Source organism: Meleagris gallopavo, chromosome 20 (genome assembly GCF_905368555.1).
Source record: "Meleagris gallopavo chromosome 20, MGAL_WU_HG_1.1, whole genome shotgun sequence".
In the NCBI taxonomy this organism is placed as follows: Eukaryota; Metazoa; Chordata; class Aves; order Galliformes; family Phasianidae; genus Meleagris; species Meleagris gallopavo.
In genome coordinates this window covers 5,392,123-5,411,974 of record NC_139423.1, presented here as the reverse complement: position 1 = coordinate 5,411,974, position 19,852 = coordinate 5,392,123, and the positions used below count along the sequence as shown (strand labels likewise).

Genomic DNA, 19,852 nt, shown 5'->3' with positions numbered 1-19,852 from the left:
GCAGAGCAGCAGATCCTTCAGATCCTATAGTTCTGTTATCCTCTAGAACACAGGTTTCCATGCTGCTATCAGCCAACTGCTTTCAGACTCGCTCAGACATCAACACAAGTATTTGCCTGATACTGCTCGGTGTGCAGAAGTACTTTGAAAAGGTGCCAGTCCAGAGCTGAGTGCTGTGTTATTTAATGGCAACAACACTCAAATACCCATCAGAAATTCACAACTAAAACAACGAGCTGGTGTCTGCTGATGCTATGATGATATTACACTGGGCCCAGCAGATGCATCCAAGTACTACTGATGTGCTGATCTCTTTACCTGCATGCTGTGTGGGGAGAATGCTAGATTCCTCAGTGGCTGCAGGATGGGGTTCTGCCCGCACAGCAAGACGGCCATAGTATGAACAGCCATCTCAATGAGTGCTCCGTTATTGCTGAAGCTTTGAGGATCCACACTCAGAACAGATGGCAGTGTATTCATCACAAGAGACATCGCAAAGTTCTGCACGTCTGGAGAACTCAGGACTTCGGAGTTTTGGATGAACTCAGTCACAGCATATGTTTGCTGAAAGCACATATTTGAAAGAAATAAAACCACCGTGATATTATCCATCAAACTGAGGAGGATTAGCAGCTGCTTCTCATGCTGCATTTTCCCCCACTTTGAAAATAGTTTCCCTTTGCCCTGACCAGGGCATAAGCCAGAACAAAAAGTTCTTCCACCGATGATTTATGTCTCACTGACCGATGAAGTGTGTTTGTCACAAGTCCCCAAAGGGCAGCATCTTACCTGCTGTTTGGGATGAAAACTTGAGTCACTGAATCCATACAGGGCAGTGACCTCTCTGAAAATAGCCAGGAGCAGATGGACAGATCGAACAGCTGGGGTGCTGCCAGAGGCCTGGAAAAGATAAATTCATGATAGAGTGGAGAAGAAGTGAGCGCTGTGATGGCTGAACATTCACAAGGGTTCAGCTGGTTATTGGATCAGCAAGCTTCAGTAGGTCTGCATTAAAGCTCTCCCCACATATGAAGGGACGGTGCAGAAGTTGCTGTCCAAGCCACAAGAAGAGTAATCTGAGCCTTCAAGCTGATTTGATATCAGAAACTTCAGTATTTTATTCTCATCTAGCTGGAATTGTGATCTCACAGTGCAGCACCCTAAGGTCCCCTGCCTTCAAACCAAATCAACACACAAGTGATGGAAAACATCACCACCAGTGAATGCATTGGGTGATGTGGAGAAATTCCAATGGGCATTTTTTGTGAAACATCCTGAACACGTTTATATACAAAATGTGTATTGGAAAAAGGTCACAATTGCACTGAAACCACTTGGTTGATTTTACATGGCAAGGCGCAAGGATAGGCAGAAAGCTTCTCTGACTGCCTGCCTTCTCTCCTGGCAGTTGGCTACGTTCACTGTAAATCAAATTGCTGCATTTACTAGAGGGAAAGAAAAGCAAGGATGAGGCAACCAACAGAATTTCAGTGCTACAGATGCCAGAACACGTGATAAAAGTAAATGTTTGCATCTCAGCCAGGATAAGCCACAGCAACTTCCACAAGTAAAGGCAACCCAGGCATCTCCACTGCAGAGAGACACTGCCAACACCAACATATAAAGCTTCAATGCTGGTTATCCAGAACCCATGAGAGGGTTATGGTGAGGAGAACATGCCATACCTTCTCAGCCTCTAATAGATCCTCAGGCTTGCACTCTATCATGACTTTCCCCACAGCATCACGCAGGACTTTGTAGCCCTTGCCACAGGCCAGGTAACGATCGATGTGGTTAGACTGACTGCTCTGTACCTGCAAAGGGAAAAGCCCACAGTGAGCGTTGCGGGTGTTAACCTGCCACTGGACAAGGCAGAAGCTGCTCTTTGCAGGAACCATTGTCTCCCAACAGATGTAGCCTTTCAGCCTTCACAAAGAGGCAGCACACAGGTGTGGCAACCCAAACAGACCTCCCTCTGTGGCAAGTTCCCCAAAACCAGGCAGCATTTGAACTAACTGAGGACTGACAGGAGAGGGCCATCTCCAAACAGACCTTTTCTTCTTTACCTGTTGCAGAATTTCCACTGGGAACACCCAGTTGAACCGTGCCTCCATTACAAGCTTCTGAGCAAATTCCATCCCATACAGATGAGCAATTTTCCGGACCAGGTAAACACGGTGCCAGTCATTCTGGCTGACGTCACAGAACACCTTCACATTTTCCAGGTAATGTTTCTTCTCCTCCACCTGGTCTTGTTCTGGAGGAGGAAAAGCAAAAAATTCATCCTACCTTGGAAAAAAAGAAATACATCCTACCTTTCTTATCTAGAGCGTTCCCTCAGGCCAACTCTGGCCAACAACCCATTCCTGACACACAATGTCATTACCAAAGTGTTCTAAGATTAAGATTACATGGAAATCTGCTCTACGTTTCCAATAGGACACAGACTCCAAACACATTTTTGAAACCAGGACTTAAATACATGAAAGAGTTTTCCTGTGACTCCTACCAAAACTTCATCTGGACAAGCTCAGGAGTGTTCCTGTATTCTACTGCCCTCCTCCAGCAATAAGGAACTGGTATTAATTCTCAGAGCTCTTCCATTTTTCTTAGTATTTCCATCAGCTCAACTACCAAGGTGATGGAGTGCCCTAAGAACAGCTTCCTGCATACATTCCACTGGCCTGACATCTTCAGTGCAAGAGCTGGACTCTGAAATCCCTTTGAAGTCATTTTCATGCTTTGATGCTTCACTGACTGTGTTAGCATCTCTTAGCAGCTCAACACCTTCTTTTAAAGTTTGTTTTTTTGGAAGTATCTCTTCCTCCTTTTCAGATGCCCACAAAACCAGAAGCCTTACAGTTGTCAATGTATCTAAAGTATCACTTATGCTTCATTCATCCACTTAATGAAGTTTAATTTACTTGGTCCTAAATGAAGTTTCACTGTTAGCATCCAGGGGATAGAATCTCTCTCTTTCTCAGAGTCAGGACTGCTATGCAGCTATGCCTCATTGGCATCGCACAGCCTTACCAGAGCACTTCTAACACTCGCTGAAGAGGACAATACTGACTGGCACTCCTAAAGAAAGGGAAAATTGCTGAAGCACTCTGTCTCAGCTGGACATCAGCACAGATTCCAGCACAGCAGCACAAGCACTGCTTGTGCCCAGCTCACCTCCCACGGTGACTTTACATTGTCTACAACATTTCCATTTGATAGCACAATAATTACTTACCTGGGAGCTCATACAAGTCATAGAGCAGCTCTGCAGCCTTAGTCAGGTACCATCGAACTTTGGCTACTGCCTGCAGGTATTCCACAGATGATTCCTGAGGAGCTTCTTGATTGCTTTGTGGGAGGTAGTTTTCTGGGAAGCCTCTGTCACCAAGCAGAGAGTCAACACACTCACATCCAAGGCTGCCTTCAAACTTGTCACACATAGAATCCTAAAGGTGAAGCAGAACATTGCATGAGTGGCAGAACCACTTGAGTCCGATACCCCACGCACTGGTGCTGTATGCCTCCGGTGCACCCTTGCCAAAAAACTCCCACGTTCTTTGTGACACCCCCCACCCAACTGCCATCAGCTCCTTCCTGGAACCCTTCTGGAGCTCATCCCAAACTTCTACTGCATCACCAAACAGTTCTTCAGCAACACACCCAAGCTTTATTTCCCACACGTGTAGCTGAGAAAGAGAGTTAAGAGCACGCTGACTGAGCACAATCATGTTGAAACACACAGCACGTATTCCAAGAGCTCTACCTTTCCCTTCACAAGAATGCACCCGTGAGGTGCCCACGGGAAAGAAGCATTTATGAAATGCAGCAAAAACAAACCCTACCTTGGGAAGCATAGCTATGTACTGGAGAACAGGTTCTGAGCAAGTGGCCCTTAAATTCCCCCCCGTACCTGCTCTGCTGCCAAAGTCTTACCTCCAAGCAGTTGACAAAAAGCAAGTAGAGCTCTTTTTTATCTCTTTTGTCCAGGATGTGGCTGCACTCAACCCGGGACAGGTAATCTTGCACGTCATTTTTCACTTCACTAAAGCTATTGGAGAAAGAAACACTCCCTTATCACAGCTGCAATGCTGGTGGCTGCTAATTCTGTTCTAAATTGTGATCAAACTACCAGTTAAGGGCACAGACAGGCAGAGATCACTTTGGAAGTGATGGAAGAGCAGCTGTGCTGCCTTCTACCAGATAACATCCAGCTTCCTCCTCCAACCTGTGCTTTTATCAAAGATGACAAATAAGGATTTCCAGGGCATAAATCATCTGCTCTATTTTAGGAATCTGAATTAGGAAACAATCACACTAGAGAAACAGCTCTTTGTATGTACTGACTGCAAAGGGAAGGTGGAGGAACTTTTGTGAAGGGAGAGTTCTGTGTAAGCACACAAAAGATTGTTGTCCTTGATTGTCTGTGGATCAGGAGTGCTGCTTTGCTGATCTGAAAAACCATCAGCTATCTCCAAGGCTGCCTGAGCCATCCACATTCAGCACAGCTTTATGTTAAGAACAAATAGGTACGTGTTGGCACAGACTGATCAGACACATCACACAAGGCACGTGCAAGTCAGCCCACCTGCAAGACTGATGCAAAGGTGCAGGATGAATTTCACCTGTCGTTGGTACAAATTCAACAAGCAGTAGGGAAGCAAGGAGAAGAAACATTGATTTGATGATGCCACAGGAAAAAGGTGAACCACCACCTCCTCCCTGCAGTGTAACATCCAATAACTGTCTGACTGTGCTCACCTGTACTTCAAGAGAAGCTTCAGCATCACTGAGCGGATAACAGGAGTTTCATCCACTTCCTCATCAAATGGGGACAGAAGTTTGGTGTAAGCAGCAGGGTGATCTGTGGGAATACAGAAGGGATGGGATGGGCAGGTGAGAGAAGCTGCCAAGAGAATCGGCTCCATGAAGCTCCAGGGAGGGAGCTCACCTGAATCTTCCAGGAAGTCCCTGTACACAAAGAGCAGATTGAGGAGCTCTTGGATCACTGCTGTGTCGGGGGGCTCATTGTCCTTAAAACACATGGTGGTAACCACATCTATGAAGAAGTTATTGCACCTCTGCCGGAACAGGGCATTTTTTGCTATGGCAGCACTAGGTAGAGAGTGAAAAGCATTAGGAAAATGTTCAAATACAGAACCAGCTAAATAATAGATGAAGCAAAGCAGACGCGGGCAGAACTCAAAGCGATGCTCTTTCCCAGCTTTCCAAAAGGCTGGATTTATGCAACGCTTCAATAGCATCCAAGTGAAAAGGCCACATCAAATTGCCATTTGATCTTAGCTGTCAAAGTGATGCCAGATACATGCACTGTGAGCTTTTTGCTGTGCTATCACAAAGCAATCTGAGGTGACGAGCAGCTCCCTTGTCCAGCTCAGCCACAGAGAGGGCCTTGCAGCCTTTTGAGTGCTGCCTCAGCCCTCAGCTAGCAGGGTTTTGTAATGAGTCTCATCACATGGGCCAAAGGCAACTTCTCTTCTCTTCTGAAACAATGAAGGGGAAATGGATGGAGTCTATTCCAGGATGAGGAAGAGCTGAGCAGAGTTTCCTCCTCTACCCTTTGTGCATGAGTTGACGACCTCACAGGTGCAAATCAGGATTTCCTTACACAACCAGCCCCACTGCAATGCTCACACCTTGGACAGGAAGGAGTACCTGAGCTCCTTGTTAACAGTTAAATTATCATCTTCAACAGCAACTCTGCATAACGGACAATGCATGTGTGCTGGAATTAGCCATGATCTGATGCACTTCTCACAAAAGGCATGGCTGCAACACAACTCGACTGGATCTTTGAGCTCTCCATGGCAGATGGAACACGGCTTCAACTCATGCCTGTAATTCAGGAACAGCAATGAACATGATTGCTTCGATGCTATCTTACCAAGAAAGTCTTGAATAAGACGTTCACCTACAAATAGAATCAGAGAAGACATTTTAAGACCTGTTGGCTGATCCACTCAGCCTCAGGGTGCAGAATAAAACAGAATATGCTGCTCTCCATCTGGTTTTCAGTACATTGAATGCAACGCTTTTTATGCTCACGAATACACAGGCAAAATTTCTCCTTGATTGTGCAGATTGTCTCAGCATCGTTACCTGTAGAGCCTGCTGCTGATTTCCTCCTTGCATTTGCACAGTACTTTGATCACTGCAACAAAAGTTGGATGAGTCTTCATGTCTGAACCCTCGTCAAAACGCTGCAGAAGAAAGGGGCAATGCTAAGTGGCTCAGCTCTGCTAACACAGTCAGCAGAAGCAAACAGGAAAGAGGTGAAATCACATCCCAGCTTACCTTGGCAAGAAGCAAAGTATGATTTTTCACTAATTTCTCAACCTCTGGCATCAAAGCGCTGGTACCAAGCAACACATGTTCTATGAACAGAGACATGCAGAAAACACGGTTCCAGCAGGTTCTGGGGGAAGGAAAGCATGATTTCAGAAGTACAGTTAGGAGTTCAGAGCTGACATGGCTGTGCCATGAGTACGAAAGGCAGAACAGCATCAGGTCAGTCTAATGATCTGCTTCTCATGCTCACCACTACAGCTCTTTTTACAGTTCTCATGCAGCTTCTTAGATTTGCCCTTTGGTTATCTGAACCAAAGCCTAGCTTTCTGTCAAGGACAAAACACACAGCAGTACGTAGTGAGTGAGTTTATGGCATGGGAATCTGTCCTGCAGACAGCACTGCAGCACAGCAAAGACCACAACAAACATCTCCAGTTTCTGTTAGAATGGGAAGTAACTTATAAAAGAAAAAAAATCACCATGAACCAATTTTTTTTCTCTTTGGTTCAACTAAACAAGGTCTGCAAGATACCAGTGTAGCTTCCTCGGTCTGAATTGAGAGAGATAAATCTCCTGTCTCAGAGGCAGCAAAGTTCCCCATCTCTGCCTTTACAAGAATGGAGTAAAGCAGGAAAAAACATTGCTGATTAACATCAAACCAACAAGCTGTGAACCTGCCCTGAATGCAGCTGGGATGCACTGGATAACATTGCTAGACTTCAGGGGAGCATCTGTGGAAGGAAAGAAAGGAAAAACAATCTGGCAATTGATAATAACCCTCATGAGTTGGAACCTGGGAAAGTATACAAAGTTCTCATCAGAGAAAAGCAGCACCAGAACAGCTTTCAGTCTGTACTAACAGCAAGGCAAAAGATCAAGACTGTGAGCAGATCCGTGGTACGTACTTGAGTTGTTGTAGCAGCCGCTGGCACCAAGTATCACTTCTCTGTAAGAACTTGTCTTTACAAATAAATTCAATTGGCATTTGAAGATTCTTCACTTTCTGCAGCCACATCTCTGGTTGAGCTGTCTCCATCTGGCTCTCCAGCTCTTCAGCACACACAATTGCAGCTAAGATGTCTAAAACCTAATTGCACACACAGAGCGTAAGCATAATGCAGCAGCAACATTTCAGAATTATCTGGGAGCCCAAGGCTCATAATCTGCTCTGCTATGTAGCACTGAACAATGCCCTACTTGGTGATCCTAAGCCCTAGGGTTCCCATGCTCATGGCTCAGATCATTAGCACACCCTACTAATTAACACAAAAGCATGGCAACCTAATTTCAACTCTACTAGTAAGGCTGCTAGCATAGCTGCCTACTCCTAACACCGAGAATTGTCTGAATTCATGCTTCCCTCTTCAGCTGAAATCAAAAGGCCGTAGGACACAAACGAAGTCAATGAAGACAGCTCTCTGCTAAGGCTGAGGATCACAAAATGTCTGGTGATGACTATACCATGTTGGGATGGGACATTCCATCTTCTTTCAGGTTAAGAAGAGAGTCGACCGCTCTGGGGTGTACAGCCAGGATCCTAGAGAAGTTCTGCAGGCGGCTCTTGAACTGATTGTAGCCCAGGTGGACCCAAGGCAGGCATGGCACTGCCTCCTGTCTTCTGGGAGAAGCTGCCTTCCATTCCTCCATACAGGAGAGGAAAGCAAGTTGCAGACACTGAAAAGTTGGGAAGAAAAAAGTTGAATAAAATTAAAATTTACAAAAAAAATTACTTTTATAATCTATTTTGTACTAAAATACAAAATTGTCTAAAAAAAAAAAATCACTAGCACTTTATGAAGGTAGCCTTAAACATTGGGGCCATTTTTATGGGCTCTCCTAAGGAAGCACTTTTCCTATTGGTGCCCCTAAGGTAAGCACTCAGTAATTCCAGCAGCTATTCAGAATCCAACATCTGCTTTGGGGACAGCTCATCACTCATCTGAGGGGAGGACTGGGTCTGAGAAGGCAACATTCATTCAAGGCCAGGCTGGATATGGCTCTGGGCAGCATGGTCTGGTGGTTGGCGACCCTGCACATAGCAGAGGATTGAAACCAGGTGATCATTATGGTCCTTTTCAACCCAGGCCATTCTATGACATTGATACAGAAGGTTCACAGGCATCATGCCCTTCTCTTCAGCCAAGGGGTTCCCAGCTCCTGCTCCACACACTGACCTGCAGCTCCTCTGTGGAGGAGACACCGATGGTCAGGACAATGAAGTCAGTGAGATAGCACTGGAAGAGCTCCAGCCTTTCTCCCTCAGTCAGAGCAGAGAGAAATTCTCCCAGCGCAGTTTTCTGGAATATATCCATGAAGTTCTCTGCTTGGTCTGGAAAACAAGAGTGCAGAGAAAAGCTCTGCATGTCAGGAGGAAGCTGGGTTTGACACCCAGCTTCTGCCTGGACATCTGATCAGTCACTGGTGCATAAAGCACTCCTCCTCTCATTCAGAGTGCTAACGAGGAATTTGAGGCCAGGCCTTCCCAGCCCAAGCATCACTGCCATATTTACTGGATCTTAACTTCAACTCTTGGTATTTCCACAGCATTCAGGACACGAGACAGACTAATACTGGGAAACAGAGTTCTGCTGGCTTGTATGAGTATAGAGGGACTGAAAGTGATCCCAGGGTGGTGGGTGGGTTGAGGCATGCTAGCAATACACTGGAGTTCACAGGGCAGATGGATGGAGCATCACAAGCTCAAGCCAGGTGCTCACCTTCAGTGTTTTGGATGTACTGAGCTTTCAACCACATCTCATCCAAATACTCCTTTATCCTCCAGCTGAAGGGCATCTTATTCCCAGCATCAGCAGACACCATCATGCTGTTCTGCACCAGAATTATCTCTGTTTGAGAGCTAGGAGATAAAAAGATCATTAGTATAGCAGGCTTTTGCTTGAGAAGCACATTCAGACAGAGGCAGAAAGATCCGATAAGAAAGTAGCCCTAGAAGGAGAAAAGAATTGAAGGACTCATGAATAAAACTCCTTATGCCAATAACACAGCATTAGGATCTATCCAGTGAGAGTTCTCTAGCAAAAAGATTCTAGTGACACAACACATAGGCTTCAAGGGATGGGTAAGAAGTGTGAGAAAGCCAAGAACCACAGAGCAAAGCCCAGGAGTGACAGAGATAAGGCAGGAAAAAAAAAAAACTTCTGCAGTCACCAAAGACCTTCCCCACTGCCTTTGGCACAGCACTGGGAGCAACCAACAGCGTTTTTCTCCCATGTGGATTTAGAGACAGTGTGGGACTGGTGTCAGTGCTGCCAGCCAAGCCCTCCTGCTGCTCCCTCCAGGGGCTCACCTGTTTTTACCCCCACCAGAAGGGACAGTCAGGAGTTTTGTGTCACTGAAGATGAACATCCACAGGTTTGTCACCCACTCAGGTGCTGGCCTGGCCAACAGCTCCAGATTGCCATTTCTGTCTATGACAGCAATTAGGAGAGCCAGGAATTCAGTGATGGCTTTTTGGACTCGCTTCCACAAGGTGTGCCTTGAGGGGAAGAAAGAGACCAAGAAACCCAGAGGGAACGTGAACAACAGCATCAGCAAATCAGGAGTGGTCGTCCTAAGAAACTGTGGGCATTTATCTGCGAGAGTCCTAATCCTCCCTTTAAAAGAGGAAGGAAAAAAAATGAGGGAAGAAAAACCCCACATTTCTTATTTGTGACTCATCCGCGATCCTACTGATCTGCTAAGAGCCCCTGTGCACTCAAGCTCTGCTGTTCCAGCACAGCCCATTCAGCTGCAAGCTGCCCTCCCTTAGGAGCTGGGAAGGCAAAACCGCCTTCAGAGAGATTCCAGCACAGCCTGGAGGCTGACACTGCAAATATTCAGCTTACCCAGAACTGCTGCCCCTTCTCCACCACTGCCAATTTGGTGCAGGCTAGGAGATACTGCTGCCGTCCTTACCTGAAGGTTCCTGCCTCCTGCAGGGCACCGAGGTTGGAAGCTGCCCGAAGCACCCAGTTTCTGGGCTGAAAGGAATTTTCTTCCTGCTTTTTCAAAAGGCTGGAGAGACGAGCCCTTGTCGTCTTCAGGAAGGAGGCTAAAAAACAAGAAGTTATTTGTATTTCCTCTTCTATTGGCCTTGGATCAAAACACAAATATCACAGCAAGCACAGTATTTTATATTTGCTTCAGTAATCAATCAATGGGGAGCAACTAGCCACCAGATATAGCACAGCCAGAGAAAGCCAGGAGCCAGAAGACCAGGCAAAGCCCTGTAACCAGACAAGTAGTGAGGCTGGAGAACACACACACTCAGGAGCCAGCCTAGGACTTCTACCTTTCCTACACTACAGTGAAAACCACCAACCTTTAGATCCCCAGTGAGTTAACTTGGGCATTTTGGTGGTTCCCTGGATGCTGAGGGACACTACCAGCTGCACTACAGCGGAGTGAATACCTTTCAAGCCATTCTCTTTGGATAGGAGGCTGAGGAGAATCTCAATTCGCTTTCTGCTTCGGCTCAGATTCTCATTCTGGTCCCGCAGCATTCCCACAGCACTCTGCACGCAGCTCCTCAGCAGCACAACGATGTCCAGCACTTCACCCTTCCCAGCAGCAGAGACAAAAAAGCTCATTATTTGGTTTCACTCCCTTGCCCCAAGTACATCCATCTTATTATGGATTATGTTGCTCTCTAGAGAGTCCGTGTCATTTGCTTCCCATAACGCAGTTCTTCTGTTATCCCTGGTGACAAATTTAAGCACTCAGTTTGCAACACCAAGCATACACTGTGATTTCTGCAACCTTTTAAACTGGCATGTAAAATAGCATTTATTTGAAAATACGATTCCTGCAGGGAAAGATTCAGCAGTCCACAAATGAAAACGGAACTGATCAACCCGGCTGGGCTGGGGGTATATATGCCCTGCTTGGAAGACCCTTAGGCATTAGAAGAGCAAAAGCCACCCTCATAGTGAGCATCCTCTGGAATCACATTGCCTGAGGAGCACAAACCAGTCTTAACATGGCTGCTGCAAAGTCTGCAGCCAACTCCAGCACAGTTTCCAATAGCCTTCCAACAGAAGGCAATGACACCTAGAATGGAAGGCTCAGAACCATAGTCCTCAGGTTCCAGGTTCATAAAACAGCAGAAGCTTGTAAATACAGCGTTGTCTTTTTGTTTGTTTTAAAGAATTAGGAACACTGAGAAAGGAATTATGGAGTCTTGCCATTCGTTTGCTTTTTTAGTGATGCTAATTTTCACTAGGCAGCAGAGGGGGACAGATTTTCTCTCACCCACATTTCTCAATGTAAATAAATATGATGGATTTCAAGTGACCGTGGATGCAAAGAGAACATTGCATCTGTAGGTGACAAAAGAGCAGTCCTGATAGCTGAGGAGCAAACAAATACATCCCACTGACCTCACAGTGCTCTGCTGCTGGCACTGATGCTTCATCCTCCCCCTCTCTCTCCTCCTCTTCTTCTCCACTTACAGGTGGATCTGCATCTAAGGTGTAGAATTTTTGTTAGAAAACGACAGCACACTGCTGCATCCATCACATAAGAGTTTATTTAGTGACTGCATCTGAGAGCAGGACATCTGTCAGATCCACCATCGCTTGCACAAATAGCTGAGCTCCATCTCTCTAAATGCACTTAGAGCTGCTGGGGCTGTCAAGTTTTATGCAGCAAGAACCAAAAAAAAGCGATGATGCTGAGTTAATACACTAAGCTGCACCAGAGCCCTGACAGCTGTATTCTGCCTCTTGTAAGGCAAAATGGCAAAAGGAAAAAGAATCCAAGAAAAAACTAAGCAAGAAAGAAAATCTTCTCTAGTCTTCCTATGGGTTTAAACGAACAGATTTACACTGGTGTAAGCAAGATGCTCTCCAGGGTGGCTCCTTCTCAGTGGTCCCTCATGTGTGCAGTATCAGCACTCCCTTTCCTGAGCTGCCATTGCACGCTGGCTGCGCTCCAGGCCCCACTCTGCAGCACCTGCTTTCTCTTGTGCTGAGGTAGAGCACACCGAGCAGTGCAAATACTGCATTTTTGCCAGTTTTATGACTAAAACCTCGCAGAAACAAACTAAACAGAAAGGTAAAGTCGACAGTCATGTAGTGCTCCCTACATGACATATTTAGCAGTGGAAATAAGTATGTTGTACTCAGCACAGGATCTCCCAGTACCAAGCTGGGGGGGAGGGAGGGACACCTCCCCATTTTTCCCCTTCAGCATCTGGCACAGCTCACCTTTGGCTTTACCCAAATCCTCAGAGAGCATCTGGCTGATGGTGAGGTTCTGCAGCACAGACATATCAGAGATCATGTCCTTGGATCTGCGGAGGTCATCTATGTGCACCGACTGCCACAGACCTACAGGCACAAAGACAGCAATGTCATGCCCTGGGGAACCAGCCCCCACTCAAATAAAGGATGCAGTTCAGACAAGCCGCAGGATGCACTGATTCCAGGTCTTCAGCATTAGAAAAGAAGGTGAATTGGAGATGACAGATGGCCAAACCCACCTCCGTGGAATCCCACGTAGGACGTTCCTCCTTCCACCCGCGTAAGCTTCATAATAAAGTAAACAAAGACAGAGCATTCTCCCAAGTTTGCCTTGTTGATTTCATTAACAACAGTGTATCTGCAACAAGAGGGAAGTGCTGCTGTCAGACAGAAGTCAAGGCCACCAATCTTTCCTCTGTTAGACAAGGTGCCCTCCTTCCCCTGCACTCCCTACGTCACTCTGCCTCCTTTACTCAATCACACAGCCAAAAGCAAGAACCTGCACTTCACGGGGCATTGCCTGATGACTTAAGCCAGCCCGGTTCTGGTTCATTTAGACTTGGATTATGAATTATTATTCAAAATTCAATCAATGCTTTCAGTTTCCTTTTACTACAGCACGAACAGAGGATTAGGAATTCCTGATTCTGAAATCTCCAGAAATAGCAAACAGGAGCGTGCAGCCTCCATGCAGAACAGCCAGCAGGGAACCACTTCACAAGGGACTTACTTGGCCGAGGCGACGAGCTGGGCATTTTGAGAGCCATCTTCAAAGTCTGCCTGAATAATAAGGACTTTATTTCCTGATGTGGCTTCAAGGAAATCTCTAAAGAGTGAAAGGGGATTTAAAAGAAGCGTTAAAGCAAAACATAAGAGACTGTGGACAGTCAGTTCAGATTAGCTTTGACTGCCACAGGCCAAGGGAGAAGTTAGGAAAGCTATCCTGCAGGGACAGAATACCTCCAAAAGCAAATCTCCTGCTTAGTACAATAGGAGCAATTCAGTTTGCACTGAGCTCAGCATCACGGGGCTTCCTGGCTCCCCTTTCAGTGCATTACCCCAGAGCCCTGCCACTGCATCATCCATACAGATGACCACCTACTCAGAGCAACGTAACACAAAAACAGACTCACCGGATCCCTTTCAAGAACGAGTACTCTGTGTCAAACTGCTGCAGGAAGAGGATCTGAGGCCTTTGTGCTTTACCCTGCACTTCTTTCTCCAGATACGCAGAGTCAGCGCTGGTGAGGAGCCTCGAGAAGGTGGTGACCTGGGAGTGCAAGACACGGGTTTGTTCTCAGCTTAGGAAGGCAGTACATGCCTGCACTCTCAGACGCTGCCATCTCACCGTAGAGCCAGACTGCACCCCATAAGCAATTTATCTGACCCACAAGCAGGCAAGTTGTCAACACGGGCTGCTACACCAACCCAGGGCCAGCGCTGTGTTGCTGGATGCAGTGTACTTAGAATGAATCAAAGGATGGCCTGGTTGAAAAGGAGCACAATGATCATCCAGTTTCAACCCCCTGCTGTGTGCAGGGTCACCAACCAGCAGACCAGGCTGCCCAGAGCCACATCCAGCCTGGTCTCGAATGCCACCAGGGATGGGGCATCCACAACCTCCTCGGGCAACCTGTTCCAGTGCCTCACCACCCATCACAGAGTGTGATGAGTGTCACTTGGTGCTGCCAGTGCTGGCAGAGAAGAAGCATCAAGGCTTTAAGAAATGGCTTATCAGCCCCCATAGTGAACCTTTCCCACGTACAGCCCCCAGACAAAGCACGTTCTCTCTCTCCAAGCAAGGCAGGAGACAAAAATTTTCCAGCCCATCCTAGGTGAAGTTCTTTAGTTCTGGCATAAGGCAAGAGCAAAGCAAAACCTAACACCCACCCCCGCAGACCTCAGCAGCAGGGTTATTCACAAGTCTGCTCACACACAGCCATAATACAGCAGCAGTGACACAAACTAAAAGCCCCAGCACAGGCAGAGAGCATTTTGAGAGGACCCTGCAGGATGCTCACCTCTGTAAAGACCGTCTGGCACTCCGACCCAGAGCAGATGTGAGCTCGGAGGAAGTCTGCAAAAGACGAGTGCTGCTGCTGCTTGAAGTACACGTAGGCCAGAGAATTGGTCCTAAACAAACCCCCCGAGTTGCAGAGACGGATCACAGAGTCGGGGGTGGCACAGTTGAGCAGCGCCAGCTGTGCTTCAGCCTTGACACGTGCCATGAGCTGGCTGGGAGGACACGTTGCCTTCAGCCGCTCCGTGATCTGCAGGACCACCGAGGCACAGGTATCAGAGTGGTAGCCCACAAACACATCCGAAGGGCTGTAATTCTGCTGGTTCATGAGGTGCTCCCTGGTGTCGACTGCGACAAAGTCACGCACCCACTTCTTCAGCTCTTTCACTTTTTCTCTCTGCTCCTTATCCAGGACCGTACTGATATCCAGGTAGTGCTTTTCCAGCCTGTTGATCAGTGGGATGGGGAAGTGCTTGTACACCACATCTTTCTCCTCGATGACAATCAAACGGAACTTCGGGTGCACCCGGCACTTCACACGGTGGGTGCCCAGCCCCAAGTCAACGTACTTCTGGCCAGCAAGGTACACGTAGTATTGGTTAAGGGCATCGTAGAGGCTTTCATAGAGGTTCTGCAAGTTGAGGAGCACGACCATTTGGCCGGTTTCCATGCAGACTTTCACACGGTTGATGTTTCTGCATATCTGGGTGTACTCTTGGTCTTTGGGGAAACTGGAGCCAAAGATAATTTCTGGCTGTTGCCGGGCAGTGAAGAAAGTTTGCTGGAGGATCTGCAGCGCTGCGTAATTCTCAGTCAACACCAGCAGGTACCTGCAATCACCGTCCTCACTGCTGCTGTAAATGTTTTGTTGTATCAGCTCAATTCTACTGACATCGTGAGCATTTACCTCTCCTCTTTCTGGTAACTGCGAGGTGAATATTTCCAAGGCATTGATATCATCTTTGCCACTGAAGTTACGGAGAACAACTTCAGCTATGTCCCGAGGCCTGGGCTTGCTTTTAGATCTCTTAACCAAGGCAAAAAGCATCTTTATGAGACTGTAGTAGTCACGCAGACCAAAGAACTCCCTGTCCTGGGCCCTGCAGATGATTTCATACGCATTTGCAAAGTGATGAAAATACTGTTCAACCTTGTGCAAAGCCCCCCGATCCGAGCAACAAATTCCCTTTGCACTTTCTATGAGCTCCTCTTTGCTGGGGTCACCACGGGAGACAAAGATGCCTCGATTCATTTTAGCAGGGTCCAAAGCCCAGTTGGAAATCCCAATGAAGCCAACCTTCTTGTGAGGAAGAGGGTCATCATCTATGCAGCCATCTTCCAGAAGTGGGTGCAAAGTCTTCAAAGGCATTTTAGGAGAGTCTTCTGCCAGCCCAATCTCATCCAAAACCACCACAGAGACATACTCCTCCAGGTTCTTCCCATCCTGGAACCGAGCACAGTGCTTGAAAGTGCCTATGATACCCTCTGGAGTAGAGAGAGGGCTGCACTGGAAAGACACCAGATGGGTTTGCTTCAGGTCCTTGAACAGATCCGAGTGAGCAGCTTGGCCCTGCATCGCATCAGCCACAATGGTTTTTGCAAGGGATTTGGAGCTGCCAGGCTTCCCAACAAGAAAAAGAGGGATTTTCAGCTCAATGCAGATGACCATCATAAAGACATTTTCCTTTAAGGCCAAGTTTCTTGCTATGGTGTCTCGGAGCTGCACACCACTCAGGAATAAATCCTGCATCAAGCTGATTTCTTCCAAAATCTTTTTCTGAGTATCATAAGGCTCTGGGAGGACCTTGCTGATAGCATTCCTATATGCCTCCTTCTTTTCCAAGGACGCGTGATAGCAGACCCCAACTGCTAGCACCAAGGACCAGATAACGTTGTTTCTCTCAGGGCTCTTCAAACCTCCTTTTTCTTCAGGGCTTTTCGGACCTCCTTTTTTTTCAGAGTACTTCTCCAACTGTTCCAACAGCAGCCCACTGTGCTTGTAAAACCACTTGAAAACTTCCATGCAGCGCTCCACATCCCGCAGGCTGACAAAGCTACATTCGTCATCCCTCTGCCTCATGTACTCCTGGGAAACAATCAGCACTTCTGCAATTACCTTCATGTCAGCTTGGTCCACTTGGATATGTTCAGTAACTCTCTGCACAATCTGCTGTATGTACATTTTTTCAGTTAAGTTGTTCAGCTGCCCAAAATCCCACACTAAGGGGATCATGCTGGGTGGGAGCGCATGGACCCGGTACACAAGCTGTCTGAGAGGAATAGATCCAAGCTTCTCCTTTGTCTCATCGGCTTTGACTCGGTAGCCCAACCCAGCTAATTCCAAGCGCTGAATCATCGTTGGTGTGTGCTTTCGGTAAGGGTTGCAGGCTGCTATGATCTGCAGGCCAGAGCAAGAGACCAAAGGCTTCCCTTCCACCGTGTGGTCACAGAGAACTTCCTTGATGCTGCTCACAGCCTCTGTTGTGTTGGCTTCATCGAAAAATAGGACCGTGTCCAACCCATGCAGCTTCTTATTGGCTATAGCAAGGACTTCTGCTTCCTTGATCCTGGCATAAATCATTTCTGCAGTTGTACCTCCGTGAACTTTCACAAGCTTCATGTTCTCTACCTCTACAATGCTCCTGCGTAACTTGCACAGAAAATTTACCAGCCTGGTTTTCCCACAGCCTGTTTCTCCCATGATAACAACTGGGATGTTGCACCTGAACCGCATCTCAATAGCCAACATCTTCAGCACGTTGTCTGTCGTGAGCTCATAGGTCTCATCAGGGTCTGTTACGTACGAGATTCCCAAAACCATGCACAGCCTGTCTAGTTTCTCAAGACGGGACAAGCTATCAAAAGAAATATCAAAGGGAACTCTCTGGAGTAACAAGCCTTTGTACAGCTGTAAAGACATGATGTTGCTCTTGATAATTTTGCCGTTCAAAGGATTAATGGCATCAACACCATGAGCCCCATTGGGCTGGAAGTGGAAGCCAATGAACGTCATGGACACACGATCTCCATTGAAAAACAAATATGGGTGGTGCTCAGATTCCCACTTCTTCCGAATGCGGAAGGGAAGAAGATCATCTTCGGAAACATTCTCCAGGTTGAAGGACTGCCTTCCCGAACTTTGATCAGAAATGTGTAGGGAGGGCGTTGCGAAATCCCTTGCCATTAAAATCATGAAGGTAACAACAAAGTTTTTGAAGCCCTGCAGAGTGTCCTGGACAAATTCAGGGTTGCAAAAGACAGAATCTTCACAATCTCTCAATTGAACATTGAGAAATGATGCAAAGTTTCGGATTTCTGACCAGGAGGGATCCACGACCCCGCAGTGCAGGAGGAAAATCTGCAGGCATTCTGCTGGGCTCCCTTCCACAGAGTGTTCTGTGTAACAGAATGTGTCCAGGTTGTACCCATTGTCAAATCTTTTCAGATACTGGAAAGGTCTCTGGAAAGCCTCACTATGGAATTCCTCCTCATCCATTCCTGGGTCTGAAGCATCCCTGGGCTGCCGCCCAAGTGTCTCCATTTCTAGTACCTCCTTGGGAGACTTGCATGTTACTTTCGGGAACACATCAAGGAAATTATACTTCTGGCTCGCTGATACCTGGAGTAGAGGAAAGCAAAATATTTCATCACAAGCCTATTGTCTTAATCTTCATCTGTTTTAATCTCTTCTTACAGTATCCTCGCCTAAGATCACAGACCTAACAAAACAGCAACTACTCTACATAAGCATAATGTTCTCCCCCCCAGGTGTTTTTGGTGATCCCATTCCTCTAGTCTCCTTCCTGTAACATCAGTCCTTTGTTAACCTCAATCCCTTCTCAGAGCTACCTCAAGGAAAAAGAAAATTAAACCATAGAAACTTGCTATTTATCCGTTTTCTCTTATAAGAATGTTCTTCTTACATTTGAGCATAAATATTCTAGTACTTGCAAACATGCAAAGTAACACAAAGATTGGATTTTGTGTTTTTATCTTTCCTATAAATGTTACAGCAGGACCAGTGATGCTCGAGCTAACAGACCTTCAATGAATAATCCAAGGAAACCACAACAGCTCTGCTGTGTTTTAATACCATTTTGTACCCAATTCAATCCCACAAGCACCACTTTGTAATGGAGATGTGCAACACCCCCCAAGACAAACAGGGAACCTCTAAACTATATATACCATTACAGCCTCCACAACTTGTGTCCAGCTACATACCAACATCGGTGCCAAATGACTGAGAAATTCGGAGAGGTAAGCACTGCTGTACACACATGTCTTACCATTTGCTGTGGCAGAGGTGACACCTCAAGGATTTCAATGATATACAAATGGCACTTCTGTCGCAGCCACATATTTCCTTTAACATCTGTCAGATACTGCAAAACCAACAGCTTGAATAGAAACTCTGGAACTCCACTTTGTACCTGTCATTAGAATAAAGACAAAGACATCTCCTGTTATTTACTCATCACAACTTCACAGAATCACAGAATAGCTGAGGTTGGAAGTCACTTCTGAAGAAGGACCCCCAACCCCACTGCTCAGAGCAGGCTGTCCAACACCACGTCTAGCCAGGTTTTGAATGCCTCCAAGGATGGAGATTCTACAGCTTCTCTGGGCAACCTGTTTCAGTGTTCACAGCCACCTCAAAGCTCAGAAGAGCCCTTTACTAACTAACACAATCGATCATCATGAAACACTGCCTAGTTAAATAGCTTACTCAGAAACAAAAGCTTTAAAGAAAGCTTCTGCAAGGAAGAGGCATGGGTAGGAGAGGTGAACTTACTGAAGAGGTGATGTCAAAATGGAATATCATGGGCTTTGTGGGCTGTTGGCTCTCCAGAAAAGGCAAAAGAGAATGTAGCACTTTATCTTCATCCACTGCTGGCTCTATTAGCCTGATGGTTTTCAGAAGCTCTGTACAGTCAGGCTGCTGTGCTTCCAGTCTCTCATGTAGTCTCTTTACATAGAGGGATTTCCCTGTTATCATAAAAACGCCGCAAGAATTAAATCAATATCAGCTATATAGTACTACAGACATCATAGAATGAAGTGAGTCAAATGCTTAGATAGAGATATTGAGATCTCTGAAGCTTTCTAAAGCATATTCCGGAAAAAGAAAGTCTAAATCTTATCAGAGCAGTAGTTGCAGCCTGGAATCAAAGCCACCTAATTTGTGTTAATGATTCATGTCAGCAGAAAGAGAGAGGTGTCAGATTAGCAAGAGAAACCATCTCTAGAGATGCCTATCACCTCCCTACTGCCCAAAGTC

General features: G+C 46.5%; 1 protein-coding gene across 5 annotated transcripts in view; it reads right to left on the bottom strand.

Moving 5' to 3' along the window:
* RNF213 (ring finger protein 213) overlaps window positions 1–19,852 on the bottom strand; it is a 48,050-nt gene that overhangs the window by 9,221 nt on the left and 18,977 nt on the right. For all 5 annotated transcript variants that reach the window (XM_085240207.1, XM_085240209.1, XM_085240208.1 and 2 more), the window contains 26 exons: window positions 19,367–19,560; window positions 18,861–19,004; window positions 14,573–18,190; window positions 13,685–13,821; window positions 13,282–13,377; window positions 12,791–12,909; window positions 12,516–12,638; window positions 11,688–11,773; window positions 10,721–10,868; window positions 10,225–10,360; window positions 9,617–9,805; window positions 9,027–9,166; window positions 8,484–8,638; window positions 7,771–7,983; window positions 7,215–7,396; window positions 6,316–6,436; window positions 6,121–6,221; window positions 5,677–5,856; window positions 4,952–5,115; window positions 4,762–4,864; window positions 3,937–4,051; window positions 3,239–3,449; window positions 2,067–2,257; window positions 1,686–1,814; window positions 790–900; window positions 319–564 (listed from right to left, as the gene is read on the bottom strand). In XM_085240207.1, the coding sequence (XP_085096333.1) occupies window positions 319–564; window positions 790–900; window positions 1,686–1,814; window positions 2,067–2,257; window positions 3,239–3,449; window positions 3,937–4,051; window positions 4,762–4,864; window positions 4,952–5,115; window positions 5,677–5,856; window positions 6,121–6,221; window positions 6,316–6,436; window positions 7,215–7,396; window positions 7,771–7,983; window positions 8,484–8,638; window positions 9,027–9,166; window positions 9,617–9,805; window positions 10,225–10,360; window positions 10,721–10,868; window positions 11,688–11,773; window positions 12,516–12,638; window positions 12,791–12,909; window positions 13,282–13,377; window positions 13,685–13,821; window positions 14,573–18,190; window positions 18,861–19,004; window positions 19,367–19,560 (7,352 nt within the window). The remainder of the gene's footprint in view (window positions 1–318; window positions 565–789; window positions 901–1,685; window positions 1,815–2,066; window positions 2,258–3,238; window positions 3,450–3,936; window positions 4,052–4,761; window positions 4,865–4,951; window positions 5,116–5,676; window positions 5,857–6,120; window positions 6,222–6,315; window positions 6,437–7,214; window positions 7,397–7,770; window positions 7,984–8,483; window positions 8,639–9,026; window positions 9,167–9,616; window positions 9,806–10,224; window positions 10,361–10,720; window positions 10,869–11,687; window positions 11,774–12,515; window positions 12,639–12,790; window positions 12,910–13,281; window positions 13,378–13,684; window positions 13,822–14,572; window positions 18,191–18,860; window positions 19,005–19,366; window positions 19,561–19,852) is intronic.